Below are 18949 nucleotides of genomic sequence, written 5' to 3' on the forward strand. Positions count from 1 at the left end.
GTGCGGGCTGGCGGAAAAAACCCAGGGTTTATAATAAAGCGGAGGGGGGACGCGGCTGGCAATGGCCGTGACGTCACGGGAGGGAGTCGCTGGAGCCGACAGGAGCCGGGCTGCACCGGGAAGAGCGCGGCAGTGGCCGGGGTCCGTCCCGCTTCGCGTCTCCTGCCGCCGCCGCCGCCGCCCCCCGGCGCCGCGCCTCAACTTCCCGAGAAAGTTCACTAACTCCGCGGCGGCCCCCGGCCCGGCCCCGGGCGCCCTGCCGCCTCCTGCAGCGGCTGCCGCCCGCTGCGATGCGACCTAGCCGGGCGACCCAGCCCGGGCTGGCCACGCTCCGGTAGCGCCCCGTGAGCAACACGGCCAACCCCACGTGTGTGTGTCCGAGCGCACCGCCTGAGCCTGCTGCCCGCGCCTTCTCCGTCCCCTCCCTGGTCACTCCCCCCCCCCGGCTGGGGTTTGTTTCTTTCCTAGTCCCGTGGCTGCCCTTCCACCAGCCCGTCTTGTCGCCATCCCAGCCCCCTCTCGCCCCCCCCCCACTTTCTGTTTGTTTGAAAGACACTGACATTCTCGTTGCTGTTTTATGTATTGATCCGATTGTGGCGGTGACTCGAGCCTCCCGAGCCCCGGCTGGAGGATTGGGATGAAGGCGCCTCTCTGAGTGACCACAATGGAAGGATCTAGCGGGTCGAGCTTTGGAATAGACACGATTTTGTCTACTAACGGCTCAGGCAGCCCCGGCGTGATGAACGGAGACTTTCGCCAGCTCAACAGCGATGCCAGGACTGCGGATTTTAGAAACCAGGCCACCCCGTCCCCTTGTTCGGAGATAGACACAGTAGGGACGGCTCCTTCGTCCCCCATCTCCGTCACCCTGGAGCACCCCGAGCAGCATCTGGTGCAAGAGCATCACCATCTCCATCACGGCCAGCAGCAGCAGCAGCAGCAGCAGCAAAGTTTGCAGCAATCACCCCAACAGCAACAACAGTTGGGCTCGGGCAACTCTGCCCCCAGGACTTCCACCTCTTCTTTTTTAATTAAAGACATTTTGGGCGACAGCAAACCGCTGGCGGCTTGTGCACCTTACAGCACCAGTGTCTCCTCTCCCCATCACACCCCAAAACAAGAGGGCAACGCAGCCAACGAGAGCTTCAGGCCAAAACTAGAGCAGGAGGACAGCAAAACCAAACTAGACAAACGCGACGATACGCAGAATGATCTCAAATGCCACGGTGAGTATATTACCCCAGCCGCCTCTACCGCTTCCGCCATGGCTTGTGAGCAGCCTCTGTCGTGACAGGGTTTCACTCTGATTCCTAATAACACTAATGCTATTGATTAATAATAACCTTATGGTATGACTCTCCGGTGGCCAGTATTCTACACAATTTGATATGGGAAGCGATTCAATTCCCTAGTCACATTTCTGATATTTTAGGAGCTGTAACAAAAAACAAAAACGCCAAACAAACAAACAAACAAACAAAAAATCCAAAACCAAAACCAAAAAAAATCCCACCAAAAAACAGTAAGATCCAATCCTCTTTAAATTATTGTCTCTGATTTTTTTTTGTTTAAATATCAGATCCCTGGAGAAATAAATCTTTTTTTCTCTTGCTGGGGCGCCCCTCTTTTTTTAGTTTAGCTGTTTGGCAAAAAAAAAAAAAAAAAAAAGTCTGACCGTTTGTTTCTTTTTAAACTTGGATGCATTTCTTCTTTTTTAAATGCTAATCCGTTTAAATGACACCAAGCACAGAGGTTTAGCAGCACTTAATTTAATAGGACAAATTTCCAAGCAGATCTAAAAGTAGGTAAGAACTTTTCACTAGATCACGGTAGAAGGCTTTTTACATTTTATGAGCTCCCAGTGTTTTCCTATGCTGGGATGGGATGTTTCTCTTTTTCGAATTGTGTACACCTGCGGAGTCTGCAATAGTGGGGTATTTCCTGTTTTAAATATACATATATTTGCGTGTGTATGGGCGTGGGGGTTATATTTAAGAAGATAGCTGCCCTTTGAAAAGCCTTTTCCTTAATTTATGCCGAAGAAGGATTCTCTGTTTTCTGCAAAATGGCTTTGCACGAGGCACACTTTAAACTATGCGGTGAGAGGACACATTTTCCTAATTTTACGCCATTCACCTATTTTGCCATGTTGTGCGATGAATAATAGAAAGACGCTCATGTGTGCCATTAATTTTGCTATTTTAACATTAGCATAAGAGTGCCCCAAACAGATGAACAGTCTGGTCTGGCGATTTTTTGTGCACCAACCTCCCCAGTGGGTCAATTAGAGAGATTATTGTTCTTCCTGCAGGGAAGATCAAGGAGCGCTGCAAAAACTGGTACAAACAGAGATGGATTGACATATCGATTTCCCAGCATTTCAGCAAAAAAACCAAAGTTGACAAATAGAATCCGGAAATCTTAGCGCTGTCACCAGGACGTGCTCAGCAATTTGAGCTCAACTTGGTGCTTGGGTGACATATCCTGTCGGAGGCATTAGCACATCTGATGCGCTCGCTGTTCTGCACTTTATTTTAACCTCCCCCAAGTGCACCTGAAAGGGGAAAAACCTTACCCCAGAAAGGGGGACTGTTTGTCGGCTGCATAGAGAGAAATCGCCAGACCCTCCTGTCAAACCCACTTAGACACGTAGGTACGAAAAGGCATCAGCTAAATTAAGGGATGTCCTTGGAGTCCTGAATGCAGCAGTCAGATGATAATCAACTCTAGAAAGAAATCGACTTTGCCCCGAGTCCCAGACCCCGAGCAGCCTTGCCTTGGGTTGCTGCTTTAGACCCTGTTTCTAGTGTTGTGCTTGTGAATTGTTCCTAGGGACAAAAGAAGAGGGCGACCGGGAGATTACAAGTAGCCGGGATAGCCCCCCAGTCCGAGCGAAGAAACCTCGGAAGGCGAGGACGGCCTTTTCGGACCATCAGCTCAATCAGCTGGAGAGGAGCTTCGAGCGGCAGAAGTATTTGAGCGTGCAAGACCGCATGGACCTGGCTGCGGCTCTCAACCTGACCGACACGCAGGTCAAAACCTGGTACCAGAACCGGAGGTAAGGGAGGCGGGCAGACTCAAGGAGCTCCGCCTCCCCCCCCCAAAAAAAAACAATTTCCCCAAAGCCCCTAAAAACAGTGTTGCCGCTCAGACAGTCTGAGCTAAACGGTCTGAAGGCCGGGGGAAGAAATACACCCCACCTCTCCAGGCAATCGCAGTGAGATCTGGGCAGGGAGCGCAAACATCTGTGACTGTTGGTAGATGGCAGAAAGGAACAACCCCCCCTTCCCCCAATACACACACACACACTCTCCTTGCCCATGCTAGAATAAAGGGAGTAGTAACGTGCCTAAAATGAAATTAAATGGACAGGTAAGAGGAAGGATAATAAAGTCAATAAGTAAACTGCGAAATACGCCTGGTGTTAGCGGCTGCAGTCGCTCTCGAGGAAAGGCCAAGAAAAGCCATGGAGGCGCCCGTGCAGGTTGCCTGCACTTGACAGTCTAGTCAGTCAACAAAGTGGCTAATTAATAAAGCAGAGCATATAAATGTGAACGAATACACACATGAATAAGTAATGGCCAAATCTTGATTGCAAAACTGGGGCCATGTCCTTCTTCCTGTGTCCCAGGCACCTACCTACCGGGAAAGAAATCCCGCTGAAATCGCTGTAGGCAGTGTTGCTCTGGGCATGCCTCTGTGGCCCGTTTGGCCATCGTGGGGTTGGCGAGGATTTCCCCGTGTGTGCTCTTAGGACAGTGACTAGTGAATCGCGTTGTAATATGGGTCGGGTTAAAAAAACAAGACAAAAGTGCTTGGTTTCCATTTGTCCGCGCTGTGAAGCCGAAGAGGCAAGTAAGCGTATGTGTTTTCTGATCGCGGCGGACTCGGTTGGGAAACCGACGTCCAGTTGTCATCTTTGCCGTAATTTTCTGTCTCATTACATACGGTTTCAGCCACCCTAATTCTGTCGGAAAACATTAGTGTCATTTGTATCCAATCTAAACAGGGCGCCATGTTTATTAATTGTGCTGGGATTGCAGTGTGTGTGTGTATCCACCAGCTCACATCTCGCAAGGCATCTCACTGGGCTTCGGCACAGGGAGGGCTTCGGCAAGGGGGAAAGGCCGGGACACAAAATTGTTGAAATATTGTGTCAGGAGAGCGAAAATACCGTGTGTGCCGCTATAAACATGCTGCCAAACTAAGAGTCAATATTTTTTTATAGCGGGGATCCCTGCTGTCTAGAAATGAAAGCATTTCGCCATTCTTTGTTAGATATTTTCCTGCGTCTTTATGTTGCAGGCACGGTTTGATTATTATTATTATTTATTTTTAGTTCGGTTTTTAGGATGCAGGACCAATCAGTCCCTCAGGTTTCGTGACACTGCAAAGTTTGAAGGCACAGACACCTGCGATTCTAGAACGTCGCACTCCGGAAAGCCTGCAAACGGAAGGGGAAACTGTCCCCTGGATTTCATTTCATTTCATTGTGCGTGTGGCTAAACCCCGGGGACCTGAGGTCGATTTCCCCACTGATTTGTTTGCCAGGGCAGGATGGCGGAGCAGACATTCGGGTTGCAAAGGAGAGTGTGTGTGTGTGTGTGTGTGTGAAAGAGAATTTTCAAGGACAGGTAGGGTTTGGGGTTCACGTCCCTGGGGAACTCTTTCGGCCCTTGGAAACGGAGCAGCCGTGGCGGGGTCTGGTCCCGGGCTAGCTCTAGACCTGTGTGCTCCTTCTCTTCCAGGACGAAGTGGAAGCGGCAGACGGCGGTGGGACTGGAGCTGCTGGCCGAAGCCGGGAATTATTCCGCTCTCCAGAGGATGTTCCCTTCTCCCTATTTCTACCACCCGAGCTTGCTGGGTAGCATGGACAGCACGACAGCGGCTGCAGCGGCCGCGGCCATGTACAGCAGCATGTACCGGACTCCCCCAGCTCCGCACCCTCAGCTCCAGCGGCCCCTCGTGCCCCGCGTGCTCATCCACGGCCTGGGGCCCGGGGGTCAGCCCGCTCTCAACCCCTTGGCCAGCCCTATCCCGGGTACCCCGCACCCCCGGTGAGAGCTCGCCGCTGTCCCAGCCGCTAGCCCCCCCTGCCCCAAATAAAAACCGACCACCAAAAGCAGGAGCTAAGCGACTGCGGGGGAGATAAAAGGGGGCCAGGAGCTTCTGAAGGCAGCCAAGAGCCAGCCCCGGAGACGATTCAATCAGAGCAGGGACTTTTGAACCATGAACCCAGAGCCGATCCAGTAAGTGAAACAAACCAACCCATCGAACACACCTCCAGGGCTTGCGAGACGGAGCAATGATTTAGGCAAGCTCGGAACGGGAGACAGCGGGAGGGAGGGAGCCAGACCCGAGCCAGCAGAGACTCTGGAGGACCGAGGGATACGAAGAACAAACCCAACCTCCCGTCCCTCAGCGCGGAAGACCAGGGGTAACGGAGAACTTTGCACTGATTTCTCATGACCTTTTTTCTAATTGAAAAGTGGCATGCTCCGTAATCTGAAAGGAAATGTACATTTGAACAGACTGAGTGCGAAGTGATATATCATATTTATTATATGTTGTCAAAAATTCACTTATATACCTTACTAAAAAAATACATGATTTCTCCCCCTTCTCCCTTTTCATGTCTTTTTGAACTCAGTAAAATAAATGCTTAGGTGACAAAATATAGATTTTTTTTTGTGACTGAAAATTACCAAAAAAAAAAAAAAAAAGAGAGAGAGAGAGAAAGCAACCAGAAATAAACTATCTTTTTGTAACAAAAAATGGAAATCTAAGTAAGCTAATTTTACTGAAGTTAACTGATGCAAGAAATTCGGGTCCCCAAACCAGAGCCCGTCGTTTTAGGGCCACTGTTCAATGATCTGTAAGATTTGTATGTTTGGTTTCTATATTTTTAAAGTCCTATCTACCCGAGCCCTTAGTTTAAACATCGTCGGGTGTGTTTTTTTTTAAAGCTGATGGTTAAGATAATAGTGGGGTGATTTCTTTTGTTTGCAGGATTCAGTCTTTCCGGAGCTGCATGAGGGACAGACAGACAGATGCTTTTGAAATGATCATTTTGCTGCTCTAGCTGTGGTCTGTTCTCTCTCTCTCTCTCTCTCTCTCTCTGTGTATTTCTCCCTTTCTCCCCTTCCTGAATATTTAAGAAGCTGACTAGGAAACTGAATGGTTTGCAAGGTTGGGTGGCCTGCTGCCTGGGAAAGGGGACTGTGGTCCCTAGCCTAGCAGCTGTTCCAGAGCAGCAGCATGCTTGGGGGAAGCGAGCAGGACAGACAGCAAGCGCGAGGCGGCTGACTGTGAGCAATTAGGAGCCAGCGAGCGAGCGAGAGAATCAAGCCAGATCTAGCCCATAAAGCCTTGCAGATCTTTGATCTTCTCTCTCGTCGCCGGTTTCACTCTTCAACCAGAGCCGCGCCGGCTGAGCCCACTTAAATCTCGTCCTGCCTTTTGTTTTAGCGCTCTTAAATCCAGCCCTGCGTTCGGGGGTGAACCCGCCTCCGGGCTCGTTTCCGCTGTGGGGCGGGGGTGCCAGCTCTGGACCCGACCAAACCCAAGCGCCAATAGAGGCTCTGCCGTGGGGGGGAGGAGTAGAAAGGGGGGGGACGGACGGACGCGCAGAGAGCTGCTGACCTTGCGAGCGGGTCTGGGGTGGTAACCTAGGAAAACTGAAAGGAGGTAAAGGTAAACATCCCAGATGCTCGCCTTTCTTCCAGGCCCTGCGAGAGGCAGGGAGCAGCAGCCAGTCACAGGTTGTAATTTGCAGCCTGGCTGCCGCTGTCCGCCTGCCACTCTTTATCCGCCTTCCGAGCGAGCCAGCCCCAGCCTTCGGAGGTGAACACAACGCTGGCCCCCCGGCGCCCCGCAACCGGAAAGATATACAGCAATTACCTATCAAACATTCATAACGCCCAGGGTTCTGGCCTCCTCCCAGGGCTGCGCTGGGCTGGCTCGGTGCTGTGCGTTTCCTCTCCAAAGAAAGAGCCTGCGGGCACATTTATTTGGGCTTTGCTAATTAGCGAATGGTTTGCTGATTTCTCTGCTAATAAATTTGCGTTAAAACCATATTGACCTCTGCCTTGATCTAACAAAAGGGGAGAGAGGGCTCGGAAACGCCTACCTCGTTTTCTGCCCTTGTCACAGCGGACTCTGACAATTACCCAGCGTCTGTGCAGGGGCCAGCGATATTATACAGAGCAGCAGCCCTGCTTAGGCCACAGACTCAGTCGAGTCCTTTCTTACTAGGTCTTAGAAATTAATAAGAGTCACCCCCCATAATTTAGATTTAGGACGAGGAACAGGCTCCCGGTAATGTGGGACTCGGGCCATTCCATTTACCCTTTATCTGAGCACACGTTAGAATGAACTCGTGTCCTAGGAAGTGTGCAAAGCCAAGAATAATGCAAAATCAGTCCATGTTTAAAATAGTGCTAATTTAAAGCGGAGCCAAACCAATTCGAGATGATTCCATTGGCTTCATTAATATTACTAAAACCCCCTCAAACCGTTCGTTTTGTTCACGTTTGTCCGCCCCAATTCTGAAAGTGACAAAGGGGGGGAAAAAAACAACTTTACCCAGAATAGCTTGTGTTGCCCGAGTTGTCCTTTCAGTGCTGCAGAAACGAGTCAGCTGTGCTTTCAAAATGACATGTTCGATCAGGAAAGTTATGGCAGAATTCAAATACCAGTTTGCATCGCATTTTAATCTATTTAAACTTTTTTTTTTTTGTATTTCTCTCACCTCAGGATTTCACTAGTACAAAGTTTAAAAACATTTTGTTAGAAAGAAAGGAAACATTTTTAAAAGAAAGATTATTTTGCTGCTGGATTTTAGGAAATGTGTTTGAATGTATATTTCATTTTTTATTTTTGGAATGTTAGACAACTTGTGAAATGTACTTTTAAGGGAAACCCTGCTCGCCTTCCTCTCTCCGTGTGTGTAAAGGGAGCAGGATTTGAGCAGGAATAGCTACGGTTTAAGATACGCATTTCTTTCGCTTTTCCAAATGTTACAAAAGCATGCCTGAAGTTAAATTTAAATGCGCACTTGCTGATAATTTTGATTGCTCCTTGTTTAAATTATAAAAAATATCACTTAATTAGAAGCATTTGCTTGCTTCTGAAGCTAATTAAAATAGGCTTTCTTTAGAAGAAAGGACTCAGTTACATGTTTTAAAAGCTACAGATGCACATTCATTTAAATTCAATCAACCAGTACAAAAAGCCCTGGCGCAATGTTGTGAATGTGCAAAGTTGGTCTTTCTTTTTGACTAACAATCGCCTGCGTAAAATTTCCAAGGAACAGGCAAAGGAAAGATTGTTACTTTGATTTCATTGCCTCCAGCAAATACACCCAATAGCTATGTAAATATTTTTGTTTTTTTGCTCCACCTCCGAAAATAGAGAGGACACGATGGAAAATTAGTTTTCTTTATTTTTTTTTGTTGACATTTATTTGTACATTTCTAGTGGAATATTTTCCAGTCAACTACTAACTTATTTTGCTCCAGTAGAACCTGCTTCTTTACCTCACTGAAGAGTTTTCTGAAGTCCCCCAGTTAAATAAATACTTTACAATTTCAAATGTGTCCCTCGCATTCAGACAAAGTTTGTTCTCGCACCGCCATCTGATTAAAAACAATCTTTTGAAAGCAGAACGCCACCCCTTATGTTAACCATTTGCAATTCAAAGTGCTTTAGCGTTTACCCATTAGGTATATAAACAGAAAGTGGACTCAAAGAATTTCTGTACACTTGCATGATATCTAGCTGTCTATTGCCATTCACCGTTGTTTTGAATCTGTCCCAGGAACAGGCAGGCCTCTCCCCCCGAGTGAGTGCGGGCGAAAACACACACGGGCGTGACCGGGCTGTGCTCTGCGTTTGCTTTGCTGTGGAGTCCTAGCTCCAAGAGGTTCGGGGCTGCCCGGGGACCTCCTTCCCCGACCAGCTATTTTTACCCTTGGAGACACTGGGTCAGTCACTAGACCCTGGCGCCCTGCAGAGGGGCCTTTCTCAGCTGCTGCACGGGCACCTGAAAAAGCTCAAAGCGTTCCCTTCCCACGCCTCAAACAGGCGTGTTATGTGCGCGCCCTCCTTTGGCACCCGCACCCCAGCTGAGGCAGAGAGCAGAGCTGTGTTTCCCCCTTCTCCTATCCCGCCGGCCAACATCGCAAAGCTCTGATAATAGCAGAGCCCCTTATTTCCTAGGACTCGTGCAAAGTAACCGGGGAGACATTTTAATTTGCTGCACGCGGCAGAGCGGCTCTTGTGTTTCCCTAGCCTGAGATGGCACATCTGTGTTTGCATTCCCCCCCCACCCCCCAGGGATCTCTGTCCCTCTGCGGAGCGCGGGGGAGAAGCCGCTTGCAGCACCAGAGACAGCTCCGAGGGCCGGCGCAGTCACTGCAACTGCGCGCTTGGGCCCGAAGGCGCTGAAGTTACAGGACCCCGTTATTAGTCGTGTGTGTGTGTGTGTGTGTGTGATTGATTTACAAAGTGCTCTCTTGCAGCATTTCCTGATTAGCTGTTAAGTCCGAACAGGGTCACGTTCCAAAGAACAAAATCTTCAGATCAATGCAAGTAATTTGAAAGATCTCTGGGTAAGTAGTTCTCAGTCATAAATCAGGTTAAACCATCACTGTTTAATAAGTTCTTAGGCAAAGACGGTTTCATACAAGTTGGTGGCAAACGATTATGAAGAGCTGAAATAAAGCGGCAGCTCAGTCTGAAACAGACTCAATTTGCTATAAAACAATCAGTGTTTTCACTTCTACGATCAAAACCGTCTGATTCTCGATCAAAACATAAACGAAGCAACACTCATGCATGCGTTCAGCCAAACCTCTGCTATCCGGATATGCAACACAGGGACCGCTGCAGCTCAAAATAATTTAAAAAAACTTCGTCTCATATATCGTTATGAGAAAGAATTAGAGTAAAAAGAAGCCACAAAAAAGAGGTCGAGTGATCCTAAAAATCCCTTCGCTTTGTTTGTGTTTGATTTCTTCTTTAAACTCCTCATCTGTTTGTTTGTTTCACTTTGTTATGGGATGAAATCATGGATATTAGAGACAGAAAAATCTTAGCGTTTTCGTCTGTTACTCTTCACTTTATTTTCCCCTTACACTTTATAGGAAAGGAAAATGGAACAGATTTTGATCTCAGTTTCATCGCTCTAAAGCAGGGATTTAACTCTACTGACGCCAATGGAGTCACTTCGGATTAACACCAGTGTGTCTGAGATCAGAATCTGGTCCAATATTTCTTTGGAGATGTCGTTTTCTACCCTCATTAAAGGTATCAATCAGTTTCTCTCAATGTGCATGTGGGGTTGGGATTTTCATGGTTTGTTTTGAAGAAATATAAATACCAAGAAATGCCTGTACAGTTCTTTCATCCTGCCCCGCTGACCCAAACTCGCCAGTTGATTTATGTCTGAGTTTTCCTGCAATCAGGTCCTTTTGTGTAGGATTCCTTTCTTTCCTGGCATTAACTATCTCTGCTAGTTCTCGGGGTAGGCAGTACAGCCGCAGAATCCTACACAACAGTTAATTATGACCTATATTGATTATCAGATTATCCATCTCTGTAGGGAAACTAAAGAAAACAATATGGTGACAGATTTCTTCAGGAGAAGAATCTGCAGGTGAATGGATTGGATGGTTTCATTGGATTGGATTGGGGGAGGTTCCCCAACGAATAGTTAATTCAATGCTTCTGGTACTGAGTCCTTGATCTTATGTTTGGGGGTTACTGCAGCATTCTCTGGGTTGGCCAATAAAGCCTATTGCAGCTCTTTCAACACTCGTAGTTGAAGAGGTTGTGTGCTTTGGGGCACTCAGGAATATACTAGCGGTCATGATCAAGAGATGTTTGCTGGCACTTTGGTTTACACAGCACGTGTTAATACACTATGGTAAATAGAGCCTACCTGTAGATTATGAATCAGAGCGTCACACTGAAAAACCTAACTCTTGTTTCTAATCTTTGGGATTTTCTCCCCTTTCCAGTGCTTCCCTTTGCAAACATTCACATGACACCGCTATAGCAATGTACCTTGTAAATCACCTTTTGAGCTAAGCCTTATTGTGTTAGAGATTTAATGCAATGATTTGTTATTAAAAAAATTCCGAGGTAGCTGACGTTGGGTGGATCTTGAACTATTTTAGGTGGTTTGTAGAAAGGATGACAATGTTAAGAACGCCGCTCATACCCTAGTGTAATCGTGCATCGCCTTGTGGAGATGAAGCATGGATTGTGTAGAATCTCTTAGGTGTAGGATTACATACGTTTTATTTTCATTGTATTATGCCATAAAACCAGGGTCTCTATGTGATCTGTGAGAGTTGCCAAACCATTTCCCCCCTCACAAGTTGGTGGAAAAGGGCAAATTTAAATTAATGGCTTAGATGCTGCCCCCTGGGGCACCTGGACAACTTCCATGAAGAAATAAGGGGCCAAATGCTTTCCCCTATACTCAGATAATCCCACAGAAATGGTATAAAACCAGCAAGCTTTGTCCCATACTTTTGATAAGGTTTTATATTGTGGACTCAAAATATAACTTAATCCCATAGCATCTTCACGTGAAACTGCCTGGTAAGTAAACAATGATCCTAACGTGTTAACGATTTGTTAAGGAATTGGCAGGCAGAAGACAAACCTTCTGATTATAATTTTACTTGTTTTCAGAAATGTGCCTACATATGACCTCTGAACTTTGATCTGACCTGCTGTCTGCTGTTATTGACTAAAGAATCAGAATTTTTTTTTTGGCTGGAAAATTCTCAACTGGAGCAAAATTACCACTTGGAAATATATTCTACCAGAGACCTCATCACATTAAAATATCACTTTCATATTCATATGGCCTATTTTTCACAAGCCGTTCTATTAATGGAAACTTACAATCGCATATCCCCAAAATTAACAGAGATTTCAAAGGGACAAAAATAACTTGCTTTGCATTGACATCTGTTAATTACAGGAGAGTCACTTACTTCTAGTTTCCATTCAAAATCATTACAGTTCTAATTGATGATGAGTATGATCATGATTCTTGATGGACTGATCTGCAACAGAGCTTACTCTCCAAAAGTAAAACAAAATCTATATTCAGAAATGTGCTTTGGTCAATGAAAACACTGCTCTTCCACTGAGTAACCATGAGTCCAGGTTGCATTCAGTCAAGGTGTACTACAGAATAATGCAAACTATTTCAGGCTCTGTTTCTGGCCCATGTTGCCATTATACATGCACTTGTTCCTAACGTTCATTCCTTCTGTTCTTTTCAATTGTCAGGAATCCTGAATTTACAGAGATATTTTTTGTTTTGAAGAACAGATTGAATGAAATGACAGCCAGGCCTGGTTCCTACTGGTAAAGGCCTCAGCTTATTGCCACCCCAGAACTCTACCTTTACTGGGTAACAGACACTGTTTCTCAGGACTCATTTCCTTCTGCTGCACAATACCTGCCCTGGCTACTATGGAGTAATTGTACGGGTAGAAGGCGCAGGAATTGTCACCTTCCTAGGGCAGTTGTTCACCAAAAGATATTTATCAGGATAAACGTCGATGAGAATGGTCCACCCCTCCTCATTATATGAGGCATAAGGAGTACTCTAGTTTTGGTAAATGCAGTTTAGACAATTAGAGATCCCATGGGGAGGGACGGACTCTGTCATTCATTCAAGTGGATTCAAAAGATGACATCCAAAGTGGAAAGAATGGAAAGTTCTGTAATCTACAAAAAGACATTTTCAGCATATGCACTTACATGGCCATAATTTACATAGATGGCTTCTTTGGATGGGTCAAGTGACCCATCTCGTCAAACCTAACGATTCTAAGAAGCAAACCTTAAGGTGACATATAAAAATTGCAAAAAAACCAGGAGTACTTGTGGCACCTTAGAGACTAACCAATTTATTAGAGCTGCTATCCTGAAACCTGTCCTTATCTAAAAATTGGTAATTTACTTGTCTGCTGCCATTAGCTAGGAGTGTAGGGTTAAAAACAAGAGAGTTCTTTGTATTTAAATATGGCTTTCGTTGGAACTGTAAAGCCTGTGAAACGAAGGCCATCTTTGTCCTTGCCACAGTTCTTCAGTCTCTTTCATGCAAAGGATACTTAGGGGAAATCCTGGCCTCGTTGAGGTCAATGGGAGTTTTGCCACCGACTTCAGGGTTTCGTCCGGAGGTATTTATAACAGGAAAGAACGTTGCCGGTACTTTGAATGCGATGCGAAGTGAGCAATATCCAAAGAAAAGCGTTTGCAAGGGATTCTTGACTTAAAGAGTTGCAAGCACACGCGAGCACACTGATTTTAGAAGCTGTTTTATATTGCATGTGTCTCAACAGGAATTGCACAAGAAAACGTGGCTTATGTGAATTTTGGTTTTATAGACGTGTGGGTGACATTTTATGGACGCTTCCTTGAGACCGAGGCAAGAACCAAGGCTAGGGCACAGCGGTGAAAGGCTACAGGAGGACTCAGCAGCCTGGTAATGGGCTAGCTGACCCTTTCATCGCTAGGTCATTGGTTTGCATTCAGCACTGCCCAAAAGTCATCAGCGTCCTCTGAAAGCTGTTAGCAGATGTGAAATGAGTTAGTGGGCTCCATTTCCTAGTGGAGCGCACAACCTCCACACGTGAGATCAAGGCTAAATGGGCACGGAGGCTGATCCGCCCTACTGAAGATATGGTAAGCAGAGAGTTGAAACTCCTGACGGGGCTTGCCTAGCCGCTTTCTGTGCTGTGGCTGAAGGGAGGGCTTCATCTGCCCGGGCTGTCTGCCCAGCACTAAATTCAGGTAAAGAGAGAGGCGTGCTACAGCAATCGCCTACCCTTTCATTGACATGACACACATTAACCGTAACACAGAAGTTCCAAGAGAATTGTCTTGTTCCCTTGTCTCCAGGAGCCCATGTAGGGCGCTTTAATTGCCACATTTTCAAACCGATGTAATGGTGGGGATGTCTTCGTAATTACCTTAATGAGATAACACCTTTCCTTCCTTCAACCTACTCATTATCGCGCTTCTTGTTCAAATTCCAGCTACAAAGAGCTATACTTGTTTAAAAAAAATCTGAAATTTGTTTTAGGTCTCATCCCCTTCAGATAATCACATTACATGGATCTTTACCATATAAAGCAAGACTACACATCCGATTCTAAGAAAGGATGGATAGAAGTAAACTAAACATCTGGGTGCCCCTTAATTATTCTTGGCTGGCTTCTTTAGCTTGACCTGTGGTGATGCTAGGGTGTCAAAGTGATGAATTTTAAGATGTTGGGCTGTGAAGACGTGCAGCTGCAACACTGATGGATTTAGCAAGGGATGGTAACAAGGTTAGCTGCATGTGAAGTGTGAATTGAGATTTTTGCAAAGAGACTGTGATTGCAGATGGGCATAATGTTGTACCCTTGCATGAAATCTTGCTATTATTGTATAATGGTCAGACAGAGTGTGAAATGACTTATTACTTTACTTTTGTTCTTTAATGAAGTTGGTTAGGGTATGAGAGCTACTGGTAAATCAAAAGTGGTCGTGCACAGAAAGTATATGACAGGTGCTGATAGCTTAAATACTTAGTTTTACTTTCCCCCCTAATTTTCTATTAAATGCAAGCAGAAAATACACACCATTTCTATCTATAGTGACAAGTATATGTACATCTATCTATGATACATAGCGCGTGTGTGTATATACAGTGATTTACATGGAATATATATATCTGTATCTAGGTCTAGGTTAGATATATCATAGCTATGATATATCTCTCATATATAAAATATAGCTTTAGACACAGATATACTTGCATATGATTTGATAATGACTGCATAAACTTATGTGAATTTTAGAGCTCTTTTTGAACCCGTGTAGTTATGTGAAACATCCTCGATTTGCCCTCATATTTACCATACAGCTCAAAGTATCCTGCCTACTATCCTGCGTGGCCATGTGTGGTTACATACAGGCAGCTGGAGTGGGTGGGCTGCTTAGCATACATTTTATCACGTTTCACACATGGCCATATTGAAACACCTACTTATCACCATTAACAATTCAGTTGTATTACCTACATTGGTCTTTATGAATATGCACAGTGAGGTACAAAGAAATGGAACTACTCCCTCAGGATGCTGTACTGAAAAAGAAGATTCCCCAGTCAACCAAACTCAGGATGCTGTTGCTGAGAATAGCTTGACAAATCCTTTTCCTGCATCCTGAGTTTCTGAATTGTGTCTCTCATGGAATGTCCTTTATTTACATATTTTAGCACACTTAGTAAATTACAGATTTTGTTATGTCTAAATGATGCAAATTATATATTTTATTATTTAAATTCTTTTTGAAATTGCCTGTTATCTAGACTTCCTATTCCAGATCCTTTTATGGAACCAGGTTAACCTTTTTGTTGAAACAATGTTTGTGAGATTTCATCATATATTTTGTAACGATTGTCATTGTTATAGCTTAATCTGGAGTTATTAAAACACTATTGATTTAAATACGATATAGAACGATCATACACCAATTCTCTGAATTAGTAATGGTAGTAAAAACTCATGAAACAGAGGACACACATGAGGCCTAGCCTTTGCTCACACATTAAAGTCTCTCAGGTTTTTCTTTAACCATTTCACCTCACTTTTTGAATATGGTCAACATTTTAGAATTGAGCAATGTAATTTGTTTGTTTCAGTCTGTTACTAACCTTTTGCACTGTACTTTCTCCCCTTTCCTCTGGAAGAGATAAAAGTATTCTAGAGGTGTACAAATTTGGTTAAAGCAGATTATTGGTTTAACACAATGTAACTGACAATACAGAATAGCACAATTCACCTGCACTCTATGAAAATCTGTGGTGAGACCTAAATGATCACAAAAAGTGGTCATATATTATATGTATAGTCTAATGGATTAAAAGACTTGAAAGACTCGTTCACTGCATGGAGATGAAACCAGAAAAAACACTGCCCTTTAAAGGCGGTGTTTTCTATGTGTCCGTATATATTTAGCTAGGATAATCTGATCCCATTGCATTTGTTTTGCTAGTAGAGCATTGCAAATTAATGGTACCTGTGCATGGACGTCAGTTATTTCTTGTGCTGCAAAGGATGACATAGTTTGACCAATTAATGCTTAGTCAGTGTGCCCATGCCTCTCATAGACCTCTTTTGGAGACTTGTCACTGTTAGGCTGGTTGGATCCAGTATGGCCAAATCCTATGATTGTGCCTCAATACTTTTTTGTCCTTAGAAGCCTTAAAAAGGGCTGGATTAATATTATTGTCAGTGAGTACAGATGTAGCTGTCAGAAAAATGTAGTGAAGCACCTACCCCTTAACAATATGTTCGACAAGCTTTACAATTCTCAGCGACTTGTTTGCAGTGGTGTTGTAGCTGTGTTGGCCCCAGAGATGTTACTTCTCATAAGAATAATATTTCATGTAGTTGTCTGACTAAACAAAGGAATACATGGCAAACAGATTGGTATTTTGTCTTTATTGACTTTAACCTACTGGGTCTTCCCTTGGATTTTCTCTACTTGTTACCTTGCAGCAGGGCCACAAGAAGGTTGCTTGTCTTTACCATTGGCCAAGGGTGAACATGTTCAAGTTTCTTTAAATAGGACTAGTGTAGTGGTGTGCAGATTGACCAATGCAGTGTGAAGCGTGCGCAGCAAAGCTGTACCTCTTCCATGGAGACTAAGCTCCTTATAGTACAGAATTCTAAAACATGGGTAATCACACCGGTGAGGCTGTTGTATCCCAAATCTACTGCAGAGCATGGACACCTCAATTAGTACTTACAATGCGCTGTTGACATTTCCCTGGGCTGGCCCAACAGGAATAATTAGATTTGATATCTAACATGAAGTCACTTTTTTTTTTCCCAGCAGAGGGTACATTGAAGAATGAAAATAAAATCCGCTGCATAATATTGGGCCTGATACTGCACTCACTTATACTGGTTTTGCATGGGAGTAACTCTATCGACTTCCATAGGATTACACTGGGTTTATGCTGTGTAACGGTGATCAGAATCAGGCTCATTGGTATTTGATTTGGAGGTGAAGCTGTGCTAGGGGTTGTATTGGCCAGCTATCCTACTATTCTTAGAAATGAGGAAACTACTGCATAGAACTTTTAGTCTGAGCTCATTGTTACAAGAAGCAAAGTGGGAAAAGCAAAGTGCATGGGAATGCTTGATTAGTACTGGATATTCTATTCCTTAAAACATGTGCTGGTGTTCTGACAGGCCAATATTGCTGTAGAACAAGCCCCCATCCTGCAGGAAAACCAGCATGTAGAGGAGCCAAAGCAGGTTGGGTTAAGGATTTTGAAAAGCTTCAGTTTATTAGCATTGTTCACAGCAAAGGTTTGCATAATCACAGAGGAAAATACACTGCGTTATCATAAAACACGTCTCAAATGGCAAATTAAAAAGCTTATGGAAAATTAAATGTAGTGGTTAATAAGAAGAAAGCTATCTGCTGCAATGCACCTGAAAGGAAGCTGTCCAATGACACTTAATGACAACAGTGGGTTTTAAAATGAAACTGTATTTAGCATGTCTTTCCGCTTGGAATGAGGCATGATATTTGGCTTCAATACCATTACTTTGCATGCTTTAATGTACTGTAAACTGGAACTTGGAAAGGATGGCAGAGAGAAAAGGAAATAAAAGTGATAATTTTTCATGTACGAGAGATCACATAGAGATTTCCTTTGTAGTTCACAATGCTTCCATTCCAAGATGCTCAGAGAATTAAAGCATACAAATGGAGAAAACCTGCAAAGTGTTGTCAGGTATTATTTATGTATTATTTTTTTTTTGTTGGAAGAGACATGTAAATATAAAGAATTAGAAAACTGAGCTACTAAAATAAATTATAACTGAGCCCACAATAAATCTAACATGAGAATAAAAGTATAATGAGAACACATTTTCTTCAATAAATACAAATCCCGTCTGCATGCTAAAACCTTATTAATTGGATGCTTACTACAGAATACATTTTTAAATGTGTAAAAATCTTTCTGCTCAGTGATGAAATATAAGTTTAATCAGATTTATTAAATAAAACTTCTGCTAAATATTTACCTCCATTACAAACTAATTTATGCTTATGCTACATGTGAAATAATGCATTCTGAGGCAAATTTCAGCTAAATGAATGAAGCTGTAAAAGGAATAGATTTAATGTGCACCATCAGAAGTCTCTTCTGTCAACCACTGTAGGCTTCAATGAAGTTTTATATTTTTTTTTTTAAAAAAGGAAAGGTGATAGTCTCTTAAGAGACTTAATACTGATCCCATGAGTGATCTAATAGTTCATAATTCACTAGAGAACAAGGCTCAAGTGAGTCATATATATTTTATGGCACAATTGGGATTAATATTGTACTTCAGAGAGGCATACACAGCATATTCTATTTGTATGGAAAGATAGTCTAAAAGTTCACCTCTCCCCTTACCCCACACTCCCTCAGCCATGGCAGTTACTTAGAAGAAAAGAACTTGGGGGGAAAAAGGGATAAGGACACCAGGTGGAAAAATAACCAAGATATCGAAGTGTCAAATAAAAGTAATCCTTAGTAGTTGCCTCACAGCTGGTGAGGAGATGGTAAATATTGGCTTTCTAATGGCAGTGACTGTAGGCCCAGAATGAAGAGGCTACTCTTAAACTGCTACATTGCTGTGTTTTTCCTGGAGGCTTGGTGTAGAATTCTGATAAGAATTTACCAGATTCCAGCCAGTCAGTATAACTATAATCCTTATTTATTGTTACAGCCTTAAATAACATAAAGGAAACCAAATTCTTTTGCACCTTACATTTGGATGTGAGCTGTCAGTTAATCTCCCAAAAGCGTGCACTCCCAGAACCACATGTGTTTGGAGAGACTCCTCCTATTTATAGAGTGATG

At 44.0% G+C, this 18949-nt stretch overlaps 1 protein-coding gene across 1 annotated transcript; it reads left to right on the forward strand.

The window, feature by feature from the left end:
* The first annotated feature begins 544 nt into the window (after nt 1-544).
* Nucleotides 545-5566, forward strand: BARHL2 (BarH like homeobox 2). The gene is made up of 3 exons (XM_074962237.1): nt 545-1226; nt 2833-3058; nt 4749-5566. The coding sequence occupies exons 1-3, from the start codon at nt 665-667 to the stop codon at nt 5059-5061; spliced, it is 1101 nt and encodes a 366-aa protein (XP_074818338.1). The 5' UTR covers nt 545-664; the 3' UTR covers nt 5062-5566.
* Nucleotides 5567-18949: the final 13383 nt, after the last annotated feature.

The sequence above is a fragment of the Natator depressus genome, chromosome 8 (assembly GCF_965152275.1).
Source record: "Natator depressus isolate rNatDep1 chromosome 8, rNatDep2.hap1, whole genome shotgun sequence".
In the NCBI taxonomy this organism is placed as follows: Eukaryota; Metazoa; Chordata; order Testudines; family Cheloniidae; genus Natator; species Natator depressus.

Excerpts from the sequence above, each read along its gene's own strand:
- BARHL2 (XM_074962237.1), top strand. The coding sequence starts at position 665 with ATGGAAGGATCTAGCGGGTCGAGCTTTGGAATAGACACGATTTTGTCT. Across the intron at positions 1,227-2,832 it reads GAATGATCTCAAATGCCACG|GGACAAAAGAAGAGGGCGAC; the intron begins GTGAGTATATTA and ends AATTGTTCCTAG. Across the intron at positions 3,059-4,748 it reads ACCTGGTACCAGAACCGGAG|GACGAAGTGGAAGCGGCAGA; the intron begins GTAAGGGAGGCG and ends CTTCTCTTCCAG.